Below are 23,600 nucleotides of genomic sequence, written 5' to 3'. Positions count from 1 at the left end.
TATTTCCTTTTTTTAAAGGTATAATGACTTTTATGTTATTGTTGATGGGGTAGAGATCCTTAGTGGGCGACGGCCAGTGTGTGCAGGTTTCTGAATTTGAGCAAGACAATGAACACCTCCCTGTTTTAGTTGTTCTGTTACCAGCTCGGACCCCTCACATGAATTGTCAGAGTGATATTACTAAACCAATAAAACAAACAATAGATGTTCAGGGATTTTATAGTTACATTCACTGTAAAAAAAAGTGGTAATGTTGACTAGCTGAAAGGTCAGCCAACATCTCCAGTGGACAACAGTACAAATACAATGTACCGTAATTACAAGTGCAATATACATCCATGGTCTTTTCCCGGTCCTGTGCACCAGCATGAACTGTTGCTGATTGGCTGGAATAGTGTTGTGTGGCTCAGTGCTGTGATAACACCGGATTATTTTTTTCAACGCACACACATAACAGACAGCTAGCAGACTGCTGGGAGATATTCACTCAATTTGAAAAAAAGTGTACTGGGTTAGAATTAGGGCTGTCAAAGTTAACGCCATAATAATTAACGTAAATTTGTTTTAACGCCACTAATTTCTTTAACACATTAACGCAAGTAGCGATTTTTAGGTTGTAGCTGGCTTAGTTTCAAAGCTACAGTGAAAATACTAGCATCATGTGAAACTAGAAAACCTAATGAATCCATCGGTATCAACCATGTCACACTAGTTTGTCACAAAGGAGGCCAAATAAAACGTACACTAAATTTTGGTGAGGAAAAACTGTCCATTTTCAAAGGGGTCCCTTGACCTCTGACCTCCAGATATGTGAATGTAAATGGGTTCTATGGGTACCCACGAGTCTCCCCTTTACAGACATGCCCACTTTATGATAATCACATTCAGTTTGGGGCAAGTCATAGTCAAGTCAGCACACTGACACACTGACAGCTGTTGTTGCCTGTTGGGCTGCAGTTTGCCATGTTATGATTGGAGCATATTGTTTGATGCTAAATGCAGTACCTGTGAGGGTTTATGGATAATATCTGTCATTGTTTTGTGTTGTTAATTGATCTCCAATAATAAATATATACATGCATTTGCATAAAGCAGCATATTTGCCCACTTCCATGTTGATAAGAGTATTAAATACTTGACAAATCTCCCTTTAAGGTACATTTTGAACAGAAAAAAACAGGGAAAAAAAGTGCAATTATTCGTGATAAAATATTTAAACCGGGTTACTGGTAGTTTCTGACTGAGAACTTGATGCTGTGGTTATGGAGGCGGTTGATGAGAGTGGTTTTATGGAAGGCAGCTCCTGGAGTGTACACTCCTCCCCTGTCAATAACAAAGGAGAGAGAGAATGTGGGATAATGCTTTAAGAAAGGAGGAAGGCAGATATAGAATCTCCCCAGAGGGACAAAGTAAAGGACACACAGGCAAAAGAAAACCAGACTAAACTGACCTCCTGGGGAGAGAGTGCAGCTCATCCAGCAAGGTTACGGCTGCTTGTACCAAAGCGGAAACTGTAGCTACGTAACCAGGCTCTGTAAACCAGAACAAAAACACAAACATGGAGATAAAAAGTTGCAGAAATCTACAACCAACAGTCAAACATTGGTTTACATCACTATTAATGAATGATGCTAAAGTCGAATAGGTCTTTTTCACAGCAATAGTTCTAACACATAGTAGGAAAAGCACAGATGTTACAAATAACAATGACAAGGGAATTGTATGATAGCTATACCTGTATATAGACCCCTTTTCTGTTAGCAAACATGATGACGTATTTTGTGGGCGCAGCGTTAAGTGGAGGCAGAATAATTCTCTCAACACGTTAGCTAACGCTGGCTAGCATGTATTGTTGGTTTATTTTTTTACAATGGCTGAAGAAAATACTAGTTTCTCTCAACATGTACTGTCACTCACTCTCCAGGATTGCGAGTGTTAGTTGATAAAGTTAACATTGGCTAGTTTGCTAGCTAGCTTGTCCGGACCAAGCCCCCAGGAAGTGCGCCGGTCGTCGATCCCGACTTTTGTAGCTGCCAAACGGCGGTACTGCAACTTCCGTGTCTGTCACATGATGCCATTGGGCCCAAAAAGACTTTTCCCCATAGACTTACATTGGGAAAGAGACGTCTGTAACTCAGCGGATTTTTTTTTTTTTAGGTGAATCAACGCCCCAGTACGAACACCTAAATAGCCCTTATTTAAAAATTAAGGTTTTTAAAGTTGTAAACGCACTAATAGCTGTATCCAGAGTTATTTCTCTTCCTCCGTTCATGTGAGTGAGACCCAGACCGAGGCTGGAGAGCAAGCCGTGACGACGGCGTGACGTTGGGACCCTGTGACCGAGTCATGAGCGGACGTTACCGCGTGCCCAAGATCCGGGTACTTTTTCAGACGGAAGTCGAGCCATTTAGGCTTCATGCTCCACTGAGCAACTTTCATAGGAATGAACGGGGGCCCCGCCTCCAACACTGGATCCAGTTCTCTTTATACATCCATGGTCTGGACACTGACAAGCTAGCTAGCTAACGCCTGCTCTCCTCCTGGCGAAGTAGACTCCTAGCGGCGAGGAGTGAGGCAGAGGGACTATGACCCAGCGCTGTCCGCTGTTGGGCTCATTTTCTGTAGCATGGTGGAATTAGCAAGGTAGCTAGCTAACTAGCCAGTCGCTAAATGGGTACAATTTAACAACTTAATGCTTCATCCACACACTCTTGTCACAGCGTAGGAAAGCACAGTGCTATCGCCAGATGAGGGATACATTTGTTCGGCTCATTTTCTGTGTTTCATGACAGCATGGTGGAATTAGCAAACTAAGCTAGCTAAGTATCCAGCCGTCCGACCAGCGGGCTTGGTGGCCAACGGCAGCACTGTAAAGATAAATTGAGGGCGTATAAATCTCTGGATGCCTATAGTTACCTATCCTTCAGTAAAGTCAATCAAAAGAGAGTCGTACAATATCAGCAAAGCATTTCAGAGATGGAGAGAAAGGGTTGCTAATAATTTAGCCTTTTGCTAATTGAGCCAATGGCTTATGGCTGCGGTTAGCAGAGGGCTAAATATTAGCAACATTCACTCTCCATCGTTGAAACATTACGCCGATATTGTAGCTCGCTAGAGCCTTGAATCACAGTTTGTCATCTCAAATGTCTGTGATATCTGGATTCTGGCATCAAACAACATAGCAAGATGATATTTTTGATGTGTAACTTTAGCCAACTGTTAGTGTTAGCCTCCAGTCTTTCCTTTGTTTTGCCTCCAGCTAACACTGTGACATAACCATGACGTTTACACAAAAAGGGTCTATTAAACAGAACTAGAAGCCTGTAAGTGTGATATCAGCCGACTATAGTAGTGGCAGTTTTACCTGGTCCCATGACCTGAGTGCAGATCTTTGCGTTGGGTCGGCCCTGTGTGGGATCTGTACCCTCTGAGTAGCCCTCCCCGAAAAGCGTCAAGCTGAAACAGGTGTCTTCTATCTGAGGGAGGAAGATGACGGTGAGGGAGGAACTGACTGTGCGGACAAATCAATGAAAATCAAACACACAATCTCGCGGCGCAACATACTAGACTCCTATACATAAATACTGTACATACATGGTCACCAGAGCTGTAATGGTTGTTATAAACACTAACAAAGTGAAAATAATATAAACCCATGATGAGTCGTATCCGCTACAACCATGGTACGAAACATAGTGTATAAGTAACAAGGCAAAAGTGAGCATGGCTCACATACTCCCACTCACTGCTTGACCCCTACTGAAGTAGGACCAGAGGTTTTGCCCTTTTGGAACTAATGGAATTAGTCTATTGAGCACAATGTAGCTTGTTATTAGCTCACCTTCCTAAGGATAAAGTCCGTAGAAGACAAATATGGTCTGTCTTGTTGATGCTCTCCAGGTTTTAACCACTTCATTACTTGCTTGTATTTCAACACCTGGACTCTGTGTCCACGGTGCCAGGTGATAGTGTCTTATATTTCATTAATTGTACATGATTTGGGAACTTGCCATCCGAGTTTGTTTATCGCAAGTATGTGATGAATGATACACGGTGCCAAGTCATTAGCTGTAGATGATTCAAGATCTCCCCAAGCATAACCTAACTAACCCCCAAAAGGCACAACTAGACCACACTGTCAACCATCATACCAAATGTGAAGTTCCTAAGTTAAATAGTTTCAGAGTTCTGCTCCGGAAACGAAAATGTGACACGCGAACCCCCGACTACCTACTTTATAAATAAAGTAGGAAACAGAAATCTAGTATATTTTTGTTTTTTGGTATCACTCATAGTATCTACTACTACTACAACATCAAAGCCCCTGAAAACTTCCTTTCAAAGTTTTCTCTATAACATTAAATATTAATGACTAAATAAGCATTAAAGTTTTGAAAAGAACATCCGTAGGTATCATTTATTAAAGGTGTAGTGTGTAGGATTTAGTGGCATCTAGTGGTGAGGTTGCAACCAACTGAATTCCTCTCCACTCACTCCTCCCTTTTAAGACTGAGATTACGTGAGCTGCACAGAGTGCAAAACCGTGTTAACGCCGTTCTCCTCACTCAGAGGCCGTCAATACCATAATGACAGTTCTTTAGGAGCAATGGAAGTCAGACGGCGACTGGTGGTACCACGGTTTAGCACTCTGTGGCTCACGTTACCTCAGGTTCACAAGTGTGTCAGAGAACTACGGTGGCCTTCAGGTAAAGTAAAAATGTGAAAGGCTCTCTCTAGAGGCAGAGTTTGGTTTGTCCGTTCTGGGCTACTGTAGAAACATGGAGGAGCAACATGGCGGAAGAGGACCCGCTCCCTACGTAGATATGAAGGACTCATTCTAAGCTAACGAAAACACAACCATTCTTAGTTTCAGGTGATTATACACTAATGAAAACATAGTTATGAATATTATATCCCATTCCTGCTACTAGATCCCCCTAAATCCTACACACTGTTCCTTTAATAGTTTGACAAAAAGCTCAAATAATCTAATCCATCAGGACAACTGTGATCACATTTTGATTCAAATGTTGCTAGACCCATAGACTGTATATAAAGATGGACGGCGCGTCTCCACTTCCTCCCCACTGTGCAGAAGTGAAGCCAAAATATCCCGGATACGGGAGCTGCCATCTTGAGATTTTGACGTCATCTGGACCCAGAGTCTGCGCAGTAGCGATCGGGCGGTGGAGCCGCGGTATCGAGGTCACCCGCCCGAACCAATCGCGAGCCAAGCACGGCCGCAGCTTGTCAGCTGTCAGTCATGACATCTCGCCCCCTTTTTAATAGCATCACAAACTGATTAAAACCAAACTTATCAGAATCAAAACAAATGAACGCTTGAACATAAATCAGCGAGATAAGAACTACCTAACACCGTGTCCTAACTGGATGCGGACGTCCAAATATCGCTTAGCATCGGACGCTCTCTGTCCACACTGAATAGGATAAATATGCACTTCTGTTACGTCATGTAAACAAACCACGTACCTATCAGCTGTGTGCTCCATGTTAGACTGGAGACGTAACCGGACACAACCACTTAAAAAAGGGTTAGTAGTATTTGCTATCTTCCTACGTTTGTATGTTTTAAACAGAAAACACACATTTTATATTGTGATATTTACTGCAAACAGCATAAAATATAGCCAACACAACAGCAAGTAGGTTGTTATCTAGCGATCTTCCTCCAGCCAGCTGCCACCTTATTTAGGTTTTTGTAGTGAAATGAGGAGGTATCGTAACTCCTCAGGCCCGCCGTGCGTCAACACCACAGGCAGTGAAAGGCCTACTTTCTCTCAGTTTTTTTTCTGTTGAGCTAGATTAAAAAAACACACACACAAACCTTTATAAATGGGAGCGGATCAAAACAAGGCCTCATACTGAAATACTGTAGTGACAGCCCATGTTTCCTATAGATTCTATAGTTTGTGTTTGTGTCTTGTTTTAACCATTAGTGAGAGGGCTGTTACATTTCTTGACACCAGTTAGCCCGTAATAATTCTTCTACTGGTGGACGCTATGCACATCACTGCAAGCGTCAACGCTTGTGCTCAAAGTGGCAATAATCAAATTAATATCCTCATCTGCATCCAGGACAATTGACCCGAAGCCTGTACTACGAAGCGAGTTCAACATACTCGGGGTATCTTCTCGTTATCTGGCTTCACTAACCCTAACAACCGAGATCCCGCTAAACGGTCCTACGATGGTAGACTTCTACTCGGTAAGTCAACCGAGGGTTTCTCTGTCTGGCTATAAGCGCGTTTACATGAACGGGGTGGTGTCTGCAGAATCTGACCAATCACAAACATGGACAAGTCTACTGTCAGCAGACAGACAGACAGAGCGGCACATTTTACAAAGGAAGAGCAAACTATATTAGACAAATACGAAGAAGTTAAACACTTAATCAGACTAAAAGTAACACAGTTGAAGCTGCCAAATGCAGGAAGAACAGCTGGCAAAAGAAAAATCTCCCGATGTGTGAGTGCGTAAATTAACAGATTTATTAATTTAACGGAACACTCAAAAGACAGATAAAGTGGTCTAGATATGAATAACTTTTGGGAGTGTCTTGGATAAATAGATTACACTTCTTTATGCCCTACGGCACAGACTTGGCATGTATGACTATTTCAACCTTCTGTCAGCTGCGCCCCCCCTCTCCAGTGGTTTGAAACGGACTCAAGAGCAAGTAAAAAAATAAATATAAAAACATAATTCAAAGCAGTAAACACCCACAGATTAAATCTAGCTGTCCTTCCTGCATTTGTCAGTTTAAACTGTGTTGTTTTTAGTCTGGATTATGACTTAAAGTTCTTGATATGTGTGTAATATTACCATGCAATCACCGCACTCAGCTCTGATTGGTCAGTAGGCTGTGCTTTTATAGAGTTGATCTCTATAAAAGCAGGTTAGCTGTTCAGCATAAGTTACCATGGTGATCTACCCCGGTAAGAAGTGATCCACCTTCGTAGGACGGAAAACCCTGGAGGGTTAACCCTGAAGTTACCTCGCTAACGCTAAATCCTGCTTCGTAATACAGGCCTTTCATCAGTTCTCATTACATCTCATTCTAATTGGCCATTCCTCGTCCATGTTGGGGTGCTCTCAACGCGAGCGACAGAAAAAAATAGGATTAGGGCGTCCGACAAAAAGCTCAGCTCAAAACGTTACGTTGTGTCACGCCGCTCGCAGCCAGTTAAGACACTCCGATAGAAAACTATGTAATCAAGCTGATTTTTGTCACTGACGCTAGCACGCCCGTCACATCCAGTTACGACCTGGTGTTAAATGACAGAAACCATCTTTGACTGTTTAGTTTGGCCCATGTCCCATCCACTAACATGGAGGAGGCAGCCAGCCACCATGTTTTGGCTTCACTTTTGGGGAGCTGTCATGTCGTCCATCTTTATATACAGTCTATGGTTGAAGCCCATCGCTCATAGTAAGAAAAAAAACACAAACTACATCACCCAGAGCAGTTACTGGATTTCCTTTCACTTGTTTTCAAACTGCGGGCAATGTTTGACAGCCATTTCTCAAGGAAGCTTTCAGCTCAGCTCAGGATACAGAAATGATGCGAATATATTAAATTCATGCAGTATTTGTGTCACCTGCTTCAGGGTTGGACCAGACTTGGTGAACAAGCCAAAGGAGAAGAGTGATGGGAACTTTTGGAAAGACAAAAAACAAATATCAATCACTTATACATACACACAGTTGGGCTAAGTGTATAAGAAACTGTGACTATATACAGTAGATACATAAATTCCATCCCATATACCAACTCCATTTACTCTCCATGACGCTTTTTCTTGAATTGCATTGCTGACAAATGAAGCATTAAAACTGTATAATCCATGTTGACTTGAAACATGTATACACTCGCAAGCATCAAGTAGTATCCCAGTTGTTGTCACACTCTGGTGCTGCATTTAACATGAGCAGCTTTGGGTAAGCCTTTAGGCTAAATACCCACATCTAACTGTGACATTCATCCACATTTAAATGCCTGGAATAACCATCTTAAAGCTGGAGTGTGGAACTTTTGTCTCCCCCCTCTGGCAGTGATAGTAATTACTATATGGGAGAGACCGTAGCAACGGAGCTGCAGCTGGGAGTATGGCGGAAGCTATCTGTGCGTTCCAATACCCATACTACCGCGCCAGAAAAAATATTTAGTGTGTCCCAATTAGGGATGCTCATTTTAAAAGATTTTCTTAACCGATAACCAACCCTCGTTAACCGATTATTAACCGTTAACCGATAAGATTTGTGCCTCGCATGCAGCGGTGTACCAGCTGCAGGAGCACAACAGATATTGGTTGACGGGAGTCTCCAGTTCACCGTCCGGGAGCGTTAACTTAGCAGCTACGATGCTGCGTGTAGTGTCGCAGACATGCAGACACTTTCCCAGTAAAAGTCTCCAACACACATTTAGTTTAGTTTAGCAGGTTGTCAGCTGTGTGTCTGCCCGGATTAACGATACTTTGTCTGCCCGGCACAGCTTAAGTGAGTGACCAACAGTGTGTGTATTTGTGCTATGTTAGCAGCTCTAGCATTGCCGGAGGCTTCGTGCTCGCTGCCGCACACATAGTCTGTGTAACTTTAGCGAGTTTCCAACAGACCGTGTGTTTGTGTTGGCGGTGAGTGTGAGGTTGTTGGTGGTGTTCTAGCTGTGATCGTAGGTGTAGCAGTGTGTGTAGTTTATTTGTTGGTTAATAAATGCTATGAAACTACAACTCCTCCGCTCTGCTCAAGCGAGCCAGAGACCGGAGCCGTCTTCCTGTATCCTGCAACGCCGGCTCCGCCTCTTAAGGTGGGCTGTTAAGGTGGACCAGCTTTTCTCCTTAAGGTGACGAGCCGCTCCTCTGAGCCGCTCAGCTTTTGAGTTAATCATTAACATTTATTTTAACCGTTTTAACCGATAGCGTTAATCGGTTAAAATGTTTAATGTCGGTTAACGGTTAAAGGGACTGTTTGTAACTTTTTACACGTATAAATCTACCGGGTCGGTTTCCCACGCGCTCGCATATGCGCGCTCGCGTGTGGCTACACTGTTCAGACCGCTCCTCTGCCTGCTCGCCTTCACTCACACACCGCGCGTGTCCTCGCTACCACCTCACGTGCATGCGCTCACACTCCACACTGCAGAAGAGTTAGTTTAGCTCTGAGAATATCTAGTGAATGTACAGTGGACGTTTGTGCAGAAATAAATGGTGCAGCTCCTCCAGACCAACAGAGGTTTCCCGTGTCTTGTGAAGTGACGGGGCTTCCTAACGTTATCGTCTCTGACCGGGTGCCGGTGTCTTCCCCGTTTCCTGCGGCCGGGGTCGAGAAGATAATGTTTCTCTTCCTGCTTCAGCCCCGGAGGAAAAGCCAACACTAGGATCAGCAGTGATTCATGGAGAGACCTTCGTCTGGTCAGCTAACATTACTGCCAAGCAGCTGAAATATAGAGTGATATTGTTGTTTTAGCTGACGTGTGTCGCCTTACTGTTTTAAGAGCTCCTTCATGTATATTTAGAGCGAGCAAGCGCGAGCCCGACGCTGACTTTCGTTGATTTAACGACCACAGGTGTCGCTGTTAACAAGCATTTCTGAAAGTTACAAACAGTCCCTTTAAATGGTTAATTATGGACATCCCTAGTCCCAATACATAGTATGTCAAATGCAGTATGCCAAAAAATACCAGGATATTCTACTGCATCTGGTCACATTTTGCAGAATGCAAGCCAGCCTTTTCTGACTATTCTGCCCCACAATCCTCTGCGTAGCAGATATAGGCGCAAATGTTATGAGGAAGTAGTATGTCCCAATTGTATGAATACTGCTTGCAACAGTACATACTTTGTAAGGGCAGCTGCAGTATGTACTAAAAGATAAAAAGAATAAAAGAAAGAAAAAATAAAAAAATAAGCAATTTGGAACGCACTTTAAGTTTCTGGAGTGGTTGCTCCAGATAAAAAAAGAAACTTGCCTTTCAGAGGAAGGATACATCAGACTGGCATACGGCTACTTCGCAAACGGTCAAGGCCGCGCCCCCTTTTGGGGGATAGAAAACCTGAAGATCTCATAGACTTCAATGCAATTTGACTTGTGTATGGATTATAATTTTGACAAGTTTGTATGCATTCATCTCTTGTTATACAAACGTTTGTTTTATACACATGTCTAATCATTATTTTGCGATCTTGCCTGAACCTGAGCGTTTGTGATACCTTAATAAATTAAAGTTGATCGCCGCCATGTCCCTTCAGTCTTCCCCCATCCAACACAGTGACTGGATATTACTTATCCAGACATCTCTACATATCTGATTGAATCCCGTTAGGCTGAGTGTTGTCTGTTAATAACCAACGTGTTAATAACTAACTGTTTGATCTGTAGGCTGAGCTTTAGTTGGAGACGACAGTCTGATGCTGCTGTAACGTTAATGTATGACTGTATTACTGCAGCAGCCTCCCACTCAAGCCAACGTTAGCTAGCCATGCTAGTCACTGTCACCAGCATTGATAGTTTCGATGCTGGTCTGGTCTATAACTTGGAGCTGTAAAGCCCCTTAATTATATCAGGCAGGGGAACAAATCAGAGATCAGCGTTTTTGGATTTATTGTTGGTGCAACCAACTACACAGCTACTCTTCGGCGTAGCGTTATTACTATTACCGGTTTGTTTAAAATAGAAGTTTGGAGACATGTTTTAACTTCTTCTGGTTATGCTGTTTCCGTCAACGAGGGACACGGGATTGTTTTCCCCCTTTAGTTTTCCCCCAAAATGGGGCGTGGTCTTGCATGCCTACTCTGGATAACGTATTGCCGGTCTGATGTATTAAAGTAAAAAAAAAAATGCACCGGAAGACTTGAAGAGAACCCTCCTGGGGGGCGGGGGGGAGATGCGACGAGCTCACCTGCAGACACACGTGGGCTAGCACCGGAGAGTCGCCACTGACGCCAGACACAGCTGTTCAAAAAAATACAGAGAGCTTTCCCTGGCGGCGATAGCCTTAATCAAAAAAGATAGTTTTCACTCTGCTCCTCTCAGAGTTTTCATTCACATTTCTCAGGTCAGAGGTCAAGGGATCCCTTTGAAAATGGCCATGCCAGTTTGTCCTTGCCAAAATGTTGTGTAACTTTGGAGTATTATTTAGCGTTTTCCCCCAACAAGCGAACATGGCAGGTTGGTACCAATCGATTCCTTTCTTAGGAATTTTAGGAAGTTAGTTTCCTATGATACCAGTATCTTTACTCTAGCTTTAAGACTGAGCCCGCTACAACCTCTGAAAGACAGAATAGCAACCGTTGGATTGTTAAGAGGTTAATAATTTATATAATAAAAGATCGATACTGGACGTCCGTGTATTGATACAATATTGCCACGCAAAATTTTGCAACCCTAAGCTGTACCGATTTTTTCCCCCACCCCTAGAATTTACATGTAAAAGTCCTGCCCTCCCAGCTTGAAGTCTAAAGCTTTTGCTTCCTTTAAATGAACTCCACAGCAAATACCAAGGTAGACGTTACAGAAAACAGTTGGCTGATGAACAATCTAGCTACCGTGGTGAGGAGTTTCCTGCCCAGGCTGAATTTGACCATGAACCAGAAGAATAGGCCGCCACAGAAGAGCTTAACCACTGAGAAGAGGCCACCAATCCCGACGTAGGCACTGTACTGGACCTGTGGATGGAGGGGAGAGAGGGCACCAAAGGCACAATGTTAATGATAAAAAAGGAAATTAAAGGTGACAAAGAAGGAAACAAGACTCGGTCAAAACCGAGTATATGGCTGGACTGTATATGGTCAGTATGTGTATTTGTGGCTAAATTGTTACACAAATAGACAGTGGTCATGTCTATTATGTTGTGTGAACAGTTTTTTCCACTTATATCTTAATGTTTGATTGAAAGACAACTTATAATGAAGCAAATTATATCCAATAATATTAAATGGTAACATTTACTAGTCAGTATATTAGGTAGGTATCAGCATGACGTACAGTATGCAAGGTTAAAAGTATTTCAGTATTTTATTAAAGCATTAATCATATAAGTGGTGTGTAACAATATACTTTGCAAACGTTTATGTCATCACTGACGTTGTTGCTGCCGTATTTATTCCTAGATGGAGTGCTAATGGAGCAGCTACAATGTTAGCATAGCCTAGCACTGATCGATCCGAAATCCATTCAGAAAACAAGCATTTTAAAAGTTGTTTGCTTGTCGTCTTGCGGACAGACCCAACAAAGCATGAATTCTGACTTTTTACTAATCAGCATCATTATGTAGTTATTTCGGCTTCACTTTTGATCCGTTTACAACAACGTCGCTGACGTATTTATGCCTAGGTGACGTTATGTTGAGTGTTGATGGAGCAGCTACAATGTTAGCATAGTCTGGCACTGATCGATCCGAGCTCCATTCAGAAAACAACATTTTAAAAGTTGTTTACTTGTTGTGTTGCGGACAGACCTGACAAAGCATGAATTCTGTGTTTTTACAAATCAACATCATAATGACGTTATTTCTGCATCATTTTGATCTGTTTATTGCAATTAAATCACAGCACAGTCTGTTTATTTTGGATTCATACCGCAGTAGCGACGTGTGGCTTGCTAAGTACAGATACAGTATTTGAATACAGCTTGCCGCGTTTGGTTTTCTGACATATCTGGGACTTTCACAACATGTACAAAGCAGCAACAGTGCAGCTCCCCTTAAATCCTCCACTGGAGAGACAATCACGGACAAGGGCTAGCAGATGGAGAGATGGGTGGAACACTACTCCGACCTCTACTCCAGACAGAACATAGTGTCTCCCACAGCCCTTGACTCCATTGCTTGCCTACCAATTATGGAGGACCTAGATGCAGAGCCAACCCTAGAGGAGCTCAGCAAGGCCATAGACAGCTTGGCCGCAGGAAAGGCACCAGGCAGTGATGGGATCCCCCCGGACCTGATAAAGCACTGCATGACCACCCTACTGTCTCCACTGCACGAGCAAGAAGGTACTGTTCCACAGGACATGAGAGACGCCAAGATCATCACCCTTTCTAAGAACAAGGGGGAGAGAAGCGACTGTCATAACTACAGAGGTATCTCCCTCCTCAGCATCGTTGGCAAGTCTACGCCCGAGTCATCTTGACTCGCCTGCAGAAGCTTGCCGATCGCGTCTACCCAGAGTCACAGTGTGACTTCCGAGCCAAAAGGTCAACGGTAGACATGATCTTTTCCCTCCGCCAACTCCAGGAGAAGTGCAGAGAACAGCAGATGCCCCTGTTTGTCGCTTTCATAGCCCTGACCAAGGCTTTTGACCTGGTCAGCAGGGAAGGACTTTTCCAGATTCTCCCAAAGATAGGGTGCCCACCAAAACTGCAGAGCTTGATAAAATCCTTCCACAACAACATGAAGGGGACAGTGCAGTTCAACGGCAGTTCCTCCGAGCCCTTTGACATATACAGTGGAGTCAAGCAAGGCTGTGTCCTTGCTCCCGCACTCTTCGGGATCCTCTTCTCTCTGCTCCTACCTCCACACCAGATCAGACGGCAAGCTTTTCAACCTCGCCCGTCTTAGAGCGAAGACCAAAGTCCGTGCAGCCCTCATCAGAGACATGCTGTTTGCCGATAATGCAGCTGTTGTGACCCACACTCAGCAAGAACTTCAGACACTGATGGATCACTTTTCCCAGGCCTGCAAAGACTTTGGATTGACCATCAGCCAGAAGAAAACAAATGTCATGGGACAAGACACTGAGGCTCCACCAGTTACCACCATTGACAACTATGAACTGGATGTTGTCCACCAGTTCACCTACCTCGGGTCGACTATTATAGACAACCTTTCCCTGGACACGGAAATCGACAAGAGGATTGAGAAGGCAGCAACAACACTCACTCGCCTCTCCAAACAAGTGTGGGAAAACACCAAGCTAACAGTTAAAACCAAGATGGCAGTATACAATGCCTGCATCGTCAGTACACTGCCGTACGGCAGCAAGACATGGACAACCTACAGCAGACAGGAGAGACGACTCAACTCCTTCCATCTAAGAAGCCTCCGCCGCATCCTGGGCATATCCTGGCAAGACAAAACAAGCAACACCGAGGTTCTGACCCGCGCTGGCCTCACCAGCATGCACACTCAGCTCAGATAGCGCAGGCTGCGCTGGCTGGGCCACTCTATGTCGCATGAAGGATGGTCGCATCCCCAAAGACCTCCTCTATGGAGAACTGGCAACTGGGAGCAGAACAACAGGCCGCCCCCACCTGCGCTTCAAAGATGTCTGCAAGCGAGACATGAAGGCCCTAGACATCGACACCAAGTCATGGGAGGCTCTTGCGGTTGACCGCACAAGGCAGAGAAGCACCTTGCACCAACACCTCATGACAGGGGAGCAAAAACTGAAGGACGCAGCGGCAGACAAGAGGGCCCGCAGGAAAGAATGCCGCAACGCAGGCAGACCAGAAACCACACACAGATGCGACCTCTGTGGCAGGAGGGAGGGAGATGAGATGTCAAAGGGAGTAATGAGCAGCGGGGAAGAAAGTGATGAATCACTACAGATGACTCATCATATTTCCACTCTGCTGGTAAATGGCGGTCTAAACAACATAATGAGATAGTTTCATTAAGATCCTGGCTGTGATTGATCACAGAAAGGACCTGACCAGTGACAGCTGCTGGAACGGCTGACCTAGTTACAGGTACAGCAGGGACAAAAAGGTTTGGCTTTTAACGACCAGCATGCAGAGGTGCAGTCGAAATAAGAAGGAGTATGTGTTCTTAATACTAAATATGAAACCTCTCTGTGTCATCTAATGCAGCGCACCAAACTGTGTTCCTGAGGGATACGACTGAGATATTGGTGGTTCTTCATCTTTCTGGTCCTGAGGCACGTTCAGGCAGAGCAAAACGTTTCGATGCATGTCCAGTTGAATACTGCCTCGACCAAGGCATGCTAAATTGTACCGGGTACACACTACACGAAAATCAAGCCGATTTTTGTCCCAATTTCCCCTCCCGATCGTCAGCAGAGCCCCGATTTTTTGATGGTTCTAAAGATTATCTTGCCAGATATTCCTGTGGTGTGAGGTATGTTTAGAGTAGGGCTGTCAATCGATTCAAATATTTAATCGCAATTCATCGCATGATTGTCCATAGTTAATCGGGATTAATCGCAAATTAATCACACATTTTTTTATCCGTTCAAAATGTACCTTAAAGGGAGATTTGTCAAGTATTTAATACTCTTATCAACATGGGAGTGGGCAAATATGCTGCTTTATGCAAATGTATTTATACAACAAACAACACAACACAAAACAATGACAGATATTGTCCAGAAACCCTCACAGGTACTGCATTTAACAAAAAACACTATCTTTCCAACTTTACCGAAGTACATCATCCAGGGGGGCTCTGTACATCAGCAATGCGTTGACTGTCAGGAATGATTGGAAGAAGTGCTCTATTAAGTAACTTTAGGGAACGAGTTAATACAAATTTTCTCCTAGGGCAGGGGTCAGCAACCTGCAGCTCCGGAGCCACATGCAGCTCTTCAGCCCCTCTCCAGTGGCTCCCTGTGGATTTATAAAAATGGAAATGGATAACAGGTTTTTGTTTACTTTTTTTTTTTTTATTTATCATTGTTGTAGGTCTCTGGTACGACGGAGTATTAGGGCCACATTTAGGAAAAATAAATAAATCTGAGATTTCGAGAATAAAGTCATAATATTACGGGAATAAAGTCATAGGTTTTCAAGAAAAAAATCTTAATATTACGGGGATAAAGTCATAATATTATAAAGTAGTAATTTTACGTGTTATTTTCTTTTTTTCTCGTTAAATTATGACTCTATGATCCTCACTGCATTAGACTTATATACTATATACTTAGACTATAAACTGTGTTACCTTCATCACAATGATCAAATGTTTTGCAGCTACAGACAGATTTCTTTTATTTATTTTTTTTTGCCTAAAATGGCTCTTTTGATAGTAAAGGTTGCTGACCCCTGTCCTAGGGGGTCTAGGGGGGCTCCGTAGGAGTCTGGTGGCTTTAAGGAGAACATATTAATTGTATGTTTTGTATGTTGATAAAAAGCATCAGCACTGCACAAGAAAAAGGTGAGGAAGATTTCAAAATATTGAAAAGGATTAGCATTGCTGATGTTTTAAGAGGAAGAAAATGCATTTAACAACTGTAAGTGTTTAAAAGGAAACTCCACATGGTAGCTTTAACTACCGTCACTGCAATGCATCATTGAAAAACACAGTGTCTGTTCTTATGTTGACATAATCTTACCGGTGACTGGTGTTCCTCCTCGTAAAGGTAACGCTGGGTTCTCTTGACTACTGAGGGGTCAGAACCCATAAATGGGATGGCGTACTGCTCCATCTCCTTGCTGAAAAACATGAACCCCCTGGACACACACACACAAACCAGATTACAGAAAGAGCAAGCAAAGTGGTCAACACTTGCCGTCTACCTCAGCTTGCAGCATCAGCACCAGAGTATTCCAGCTCATTTCATCCATTGATAGTCTCCTAAATCTGTCTCTCTATCCCTGCCAGGCCCCACGTTCCAATAAAATCTCACTACGCTGAATGTAAATCAGTCAGCCAGACAGTAATAGTCTGCAGTTATCTTGCAGAAACTTTGTATCTCCAAGTGTACTGGATTATTATACAGTAACTTAAAGTTTGTACCTCTCTTGTAGAGTACGTTTCAAGCCCTTGAGATTAAACATAACTAGTCAGAATGAAGGCTTTCATTCCAAAGCATTTTTTAAAAATAACATTTGCACCACATGTTCATTACATTACATTTATTTAATGACGATTGCATTTGCTCAAATGGCACTATGTTGTAAAAGAAGGTTATTAAAATAATGTTCAATCTTTCACTTTGGAATCAAACTATTGAAATGGAGGTCAAGTGTAAAAAGAAGATATATCAGTTTCAGTGGGAAAATCCCTCTGTCTTTGCTGAGCACTGAAGAAACACACCTCGAACCTTATCGCTGCCAAGCCCCACATTCCACTAGAAATGTTATTACTCAAAGTAACGTGTTTTAGCCAGACGGTAATTGCTCAGTTATAGCCTCACCTCTTTTTGACTTTGGCTCCCACCACGGGCAGCGGCTTGTGGCCAAGCTTCTTCCTCAGCTGGCGGAGGGATCCGCCGTCTGCGAAACCGTATACAGCAGACTGCCAAGTGGCATCGTGGCCAGACGAGCCCTGCAAGGGTTGAGAGATAACTTTAAATTCTGTTAGGGTGCAGAAAGCCACTGCTATCCAAAAATCCCAATACATAACAATACCGAATATTTGAAATGGTTTCAATACTCATTTTCCACAGTATCGATACACGGGTACCAGCTGCTCTTTCTGCTCTCTCTTCTCTCCCACAGTGAATTGACACACACACCGCTATTTATCTTTTAATAAAAATCTTAAATTTTATGCCCTCAACGGTATTGAATATCTATATTTTTCAAGGTATTGTATCGAAGTTAGAAATTCCAGTATCACAACACTAGTCCCCTCAATAAAAAACAAATCCCTATGGTATACCTTTTTTAATAAATAGATGGCTAATTTCTTCTGATTGACAGATTTAAGTGACCTGAGCCTGCTGGGGATTGCTTTACTTAGTCATTAAAAAATGACTGAAACTGCAGCACAGTAGCACAAAAGCAGCCAGTAGCAAGTTTTGGTTATATATCAGAATATTTAGTTTCAAGGGAAATTAAAAATGGGCATTTAATAGCACAGTTTCACAAGGTAGCACTTCTGCTCCATGAATTCTTATTTAATGCCACTAATTTCTTTAACACAACTTGCGATTTTTAGTGGTGATAGCGGGCTCAGGTTTAAAGCTAGAGTCACGATACTGGCATCATTGGCATCATGGCAAACTAGGAAACCTAAAGAATCCATCGGTACCAACCGCGCCATACTAGCTAGTCGAGAAGGAGGCTAAAGGACGCTCCAAACTGTTGGGCTGCAGTTTGCCATGTTATGATTTGAGCATATTGTTTTATGCTAAATGCAGTACCTGTGAGGGTTTCTGGACAATATCTGTCATTCTTTTGTGTTGTTAAATGGATTCCAATAATAAATATATACATATATTTACATAAAGCAAGCCTATTTGGCCACTCCCATGTTGATAAGAGTATTAAATATTTGACATTTTAAGGTACATTTTGAAAGAAAAAAATGTGCATTCATTTGTATTTAATCACGATTAACTATGGACAATCATTCGATTAACCACGATTAAATATTTGATATATTTCAGTTCTCTTTCACTATATACTCAGTAGAGGTAAAGTAAAATGCAATGTTTTATTTAAAAAAAGTGTTCAACTGTGTGCCTGCATTGGTATTTGCAGACATTTTCTAATAATATATAGAATCTGGGATTAGTCGCATCCCTAACTGTGCCTTTAAAGCGACCACTCGGTTATACAAACTTATATAAACGGCCATCACTCCACTTTTACTCCAAAAGTTTGGAAAAAGAGTGTCGGACTACATTTCCCACCATGCAGTGCCGAAGCTGTAATTGTTCAGGCTACCTTAGGTCCACTGTTGATGCTCAGGAAGCTCTCCACAGCGGTCAGTGTTCCTGAAATCACGCCAAGTCACACAGATGAAGTTCCAGTTTAAATGTATCAGCATAGAAAATACAATCAAATACATTTAAAGGTCCCATATCGTGCCCATTTTCAGGTTCGTACTTGTATTTTGTGTTTCTAATAGAACATGTTTACATGCTGTAATGGTCAAAAAACACATTATTTTCCTCATACTGTCGGCCTGAATATACCTGTATTTACCCTCTGTCCGAAACGCTCCATTTAAGTGCATTTCAATGGAATTGCGTTGCTAGGCAACAGTTTGGGTCCATGTTTACTTCCTGTCAGCTGATGTTATTTACATACACTGCAACAGGAAATAAACTGGGACACATTTAGAATGTTTACGTTTAAAACCGTGTAATGGTCTAAATATTGTATATTTGTGACATCACAAATGGACAGAAATCCTGACGGGTTGTTTCAAACGCACAATTTCTGAATGAGGGCTGTGTGTATTTCTCCGTATATTGAACGTTTTGATAGTTTAACAGTATTTATAAAGCACTTAAACCTGCTTTATAATGTAAAAGACCTGAAAATCTCCCTTTTTACAATATGGGACCTTTAACTAAACGTGCCACTATTATCCTTTGGAAAGATTGAAGCAAAACAGTTTGAGCGTCTCTGTGTTGATAAATCCATGACAATTGAAACTAGTTGAAATGTATTACTGTAATAACTAATTAATGTCTCTATTTATTAAGAATTTATTAAGAATTTTCCACATTTGAAAATTGTGGGAAAGGATGTATAAAAATAAACTAAAGTCTTTGAAAGCAAGATGACAACCCAATATATAGACTAGATTAGGTCTTAAAATACACCTTCATATATTGAGAGCTCAAACAACCCATTAGAATTTTAAACTTTTTACCTTCTTCATGGAGTAAACCAGTTACAGGCTTGACAGACTGTTTCCTACCTTTGAACTGCTTCTTGGTATAGAGAATACCCAGGTCTGCCGGTATGGAGTCAAAGCCACAGCTGCCAATCACATACACTCCTCTGTCCAGCGCCTTAGTGTGGTACTCTAGCTGCATACGTTCTAGGAACTGTAGATGAAGGGGGGACACTTTATAATAACCATCATTTAGAAATGCTAAATTGATAGTTCATTAAATTTAGTTAATAGTTATTTTACTGTTAACAAACCTCTCTCTCTAAATGAAAAAGGCGGGGTCATGCGTCATCAACGCGTCATCAGCTATACTGCGCATGTGTTATACCCTGTGGTCTTAATGCTCAGGTTGATAGGAATTCTTACAAATATTCCTGAATCCGGATCATGATCCTAGATCGCCACCAAAATCTAATGGATTGTTCATTGTGCCACACCCCATCCCTCAAAATAATGTCATTCAAATCCATCACAGACTTTTGGAGTAATCCTGCTAACAGACAAACCAACAAACCAACAAACCAACCAACAACCAACAAACCAACGGGGTTGAAAACATGAACTCCTTCCTAGGCCTTCGGCCTTGGCGGAGGTAATAATGTTTACTAATTATTAGTAATACTATAATTTGTGTTATTTTAACAGTTTATTGTTGCACACAAAACATTTTATGTGCTATATATTAGGGATGCACCGATACCATTTTGACATTTGGGTACTCGCCGATACCGAGTACCGTTACGAGTACTTCTCTTTGCCAAAAGACCCTCGTTAACAGCCAGCTGGAGGGTGTGAGCGACACACGGCAGGCTGGGGAGTCCCGCATATGAGGCGGTGCGCCGCGACCGGCTCTAGGTCGACAGGAAAGGCTCGGGCGAAGGTGCTTCCCAGGGCCGTGGACAAAGAGCTCGCTGCGCCCTCTCTCCCCACCGGTGAGGGACGCCCCCCCCCTGCTCCTGGTGCGATGTCTGCAACCCACCCGACCCGTCTTGAAACACGGACCAAGGAGTCTAACGCACGCGCGAGTCAGAGGATGCAAGCAAAACCCTGTGGCGCAATGAAAGTGAGGGCCGGCACGCGTCGCCTGAGGTGGGATCCCGGCCCCGCGGGGTCGGGCGCAGCACCGGCCCGTCTCGCCCACACTGTCGGGGAGGCAGAGCGTGAGTGCGTGCGATAGGACCCGAAAGATGGTGACGAGGGTTAACGTCACGCTGTTGTAAAGTTGCATCAGTGCCGTTGTATCGGAGCCGTTTTGCGAGTACGAGTACATGAGCACCGGATACCCGATACCCGATACTGGTATCGGGTATCGGTGCATCCCTACCATATATATATATAAGTATTTGTTAATGATTACGATATTATTCGTAAATCTTAAAGAAATTGTTTGTAAAAAACATCTATAAACATTACATTGATAGATATTTCTAACACTTTGTTAATGGTTAATAAACGGTTTGTAAACCATCTATGAACATTATTTGGATGGCTATTATAAAGTTGCAACTGGTGATTATAATAATTTGTTAAATGGTTAATAAATACTTTCTAAAGCGTCTATAAATGTTTTTTAGATAGACAGTTAATACTTTGTCTGAGATTAATAGTTGGTTTCTGGTCCATCTATCTCTGTAATGTAAATAGATGTTTTACAAACAATTTCTTAAAGGTTTTAAATCATTAACAAATACTTTGGTGGACTTCTGCGTTGTGTTGGTTAGATAGTAAAGACGCCGTGACACTGGGATCTCTTCATAGTCGGCCTCTGTTTATTCTGATAAACACAGGGAAACAGAACCTCCCTGTCAAATCTACTGCCCGCTCCAGCTCTTCTCCCACAGGATAGCTGTACAAATGGGAAGTTAGCTTAATTCGCCGTAGCATTAAGCCAGCAGCATTTACTATAAAACAACAGTATGATAATAATGGGATGGATAAAGATAATATAATCAGCCACAAGAAATGACACCCAGCTCTCCCACAGGATAGTTGTACAAAAAGGGGCAAAGGGGATTTATAGTAAGGACCACAGAAGAAGAAACAAAGGAGGAGGGGCTCTGAACTTCACATACTCTATTCTGGAGTTTGAGGTTTTCCCAGTCAAAATAAAGTGTAACCACAGAGAACAAGATAGACATAACGTACATCATGACCCTGTTACATTAACATAGTTTATAAAATGTTACCATGTGCGCAACAATAAACTGTTAATAAATACTTTACATATGTAATCAGAATGTAAGTGTTATCGTCTCTTATCAGCTATCATACAATACGATTTTATAAACAAATTATTTCATATTACACAAACTACTGATGAAATAACAGAAATTATAGAATTACTAATAATTAGTAAACCTTATTAATTATCACCTCATTGCTTGCTAACAGTGAAATAACTATTAACTAAGCTTAATTAACTATCAATTTACCATTTATAAATGATGGTTATTATAAAGTGTTCCCGAGGAAGGATACCCACGAGAACAAATCGCAATCTAGTCGGTCTATTTTAAGAGCAGTAATAACTAAGCTATAAATCAAATACAAAACTGCAATCATGGTGAATCAGCATCTAAAAAACATAGAAATGGACATTCATTTTTCTACCTGAGGCTCCCCACAGATGTCTATGTAGTGAGCTCCATTCTCTACGCAAGCTTTGACCACTGGTTCTCCATAAAATCGGTACTAAAAGGACAAAGAGCACACACACAACACAGACCACAATATTTCAGTGTTATGGGTTCAATCCAATTTGAAAACCTGTCAAATATCATCTCAAAGCTTCCTTTGTTTCACTCCCTGACAGTCTGGATAGCATACGTACAGGTCCCACACAGTTGAGAATCACCAGGCCTTGTTGGCACATGACGGCCAGCGATTCCTCGATAGACACATCAGCAACGATGACTTCAATGTCTGTCCTCAGCTCTGGCATAGCTGACAAAAGAGGAAAAGAGATCATCTTTTAGTGATTGTACAGAGGATAGCTGTTATACACAGTCCTGACCTGATGCTGTGTGTGTTCATGTCAGACTTTAAATGCAACACCCCCATATACAATGTAGGTAGTCTGCAAAGCCTATCTGAGCCACAAAGCTGAAAATATCATATATTAATAACTATTTCTAAATGCTGACAGCTGCATATCAGCTGTATCAGTGCTCTGGTACTGAGTTGAGAGGGGGGGGGCATGAATACTGTGATCTGTCTCATTGTAGAATGACTCTGGTCAGTCGGACGTTAACTGTGAGCTGATGTCACATTGCTCAGTACACATATTTAAAGCTAACGGTAGCAAAACAAGAACTTAAAAAACTTATATTTAGGGGTCAAGTTCAAAATTGTTCATTTCTAGCTACATAACCACAACAACAACAGCCCGGGCTGCTGTGTCTGTCAGTCAGGTGAGTAATAAAGTATCCCGCCGCAGTGAAAAGCAGCCTGACCTGACGTCTCAGTTAGCTACAGTATACAGGCTACTCTGGGTCATGTCTAGAAAGGAGCCCGCAAATTGCGAAAACCTCTCGCGAGACTCACTGCCCAGTGACCTATCCATTCGGGGGAATAGTTCTCGCGAGATTTCCCCCCCAGTTTGTTAGCTCCCTTCTAGCCACTCCCGCTACTCTGTGGAGCACATACACAGCCTCCCAGCAGCTTGTTTTAACACTTCTCCCAGACGCTGTCTGCTTCTCCCGGCCACGGCCCATTTCAGAGCGCTCCCGCCGGGACTCTCTGCAGCACACCGGGCGACCTCCTCCACAACAAACTGTCCTGTGAACCCTGAGGCACCGAAAATGATGATATGGTACGGTCTGCTAGAGGTTACAGCCGCCATTGTTGACTTCTAGTTCAAGCAGGTCCCGCCTGGTAACGCGTCAGCTTCGGTTCTGTCCGCTGAATGGTTGAAGACGAACATGAAATAATAACTGACACCTATGGTGTTCCGCGGATTAATATCCATATTAATCCGCCGGCAGCAACTACGTATTATTCAGTTACAGTGGTTTATGGAGAATTATTGTTTATTTGATATTGCAGACAACAGTTA

At 42.6% G+C, this 23,600-nt stretch overlaps 1 protein-coding gene across 2 annotated transcripts; it reads right to left on the bottom strand.

Moving 5' to 3' along the window:
* Nucleotides 1-206: 206 nt before the first annotated feature.
* On the bottom strand, nucleotides 207-23,444 carry LOC141756252 (saccharopine dehydrogenase-like oxidoreductase). Of its 2 annotated transcripts, XM_074615845.1 has the most exons (12): nucleotides 23,192-23,442; nucleotides 22,377-22,489; nucleotides 22,157-22,237; nucleotides 19,571-19,700; nucleotides 18,586-18,635; nucleotides 17,109-17,239; nucleotides 16,305-16,422; nucleotides 11,562-11,681; nucleotides 7,620-7,676; nucleotides 3,365-3,476; nucleotides 1,451-1,532; nucleotides 207-1,323 (listed from the first exon to the last, which is right to left on the bottom strand). In XM_074615845.1, the coding sequence occupies exons 1-12, from the start codon at nucleotides 23,385-23,387 to the stop codon at nucleotides 1,224-1,226; spliced, it is 1,290 nt and encodes a 429-aa protein (XP_074471946.1). In that variant the 5' UTR covers nucleotides 23,388-23,442; the 3' UTR covers nucleotides 207-1,223. The 2 variants fall into 2 exon arrangements, with proteins under 2 accessions (XP_074471946.1, XP_074471947.1); XM_074615846.1 differs by lacking the exon at nucleotides 7,620-7,676 and having other exon boundaries at nucleotides 23,192-23,444.
* Between the last annotated feature and the right edge of the window lie 156 nt (nucleotides 23,445-23,600).

Source organism: Sebastes fasciatus, chromosome 18 (genome assembly GCF_043250625.1).
Source record: "Sebastes fasciatus isolate fSebFas1 chromosome 18, fSebFas1.pri, whole genome shotgun sequence".
Classification (NCBI taxonomy): domain Eukaryota; kingdom Metazoa; phylum Chordata; class Actinopteri; order Perciformes; family Sebastidae; genus Sebastes; species Sebastes fasciatus.
Note: the sequence above shows the minus strand (reverse complement) of the source record. Positions and strands in the feature narration are given on the sequence as shown.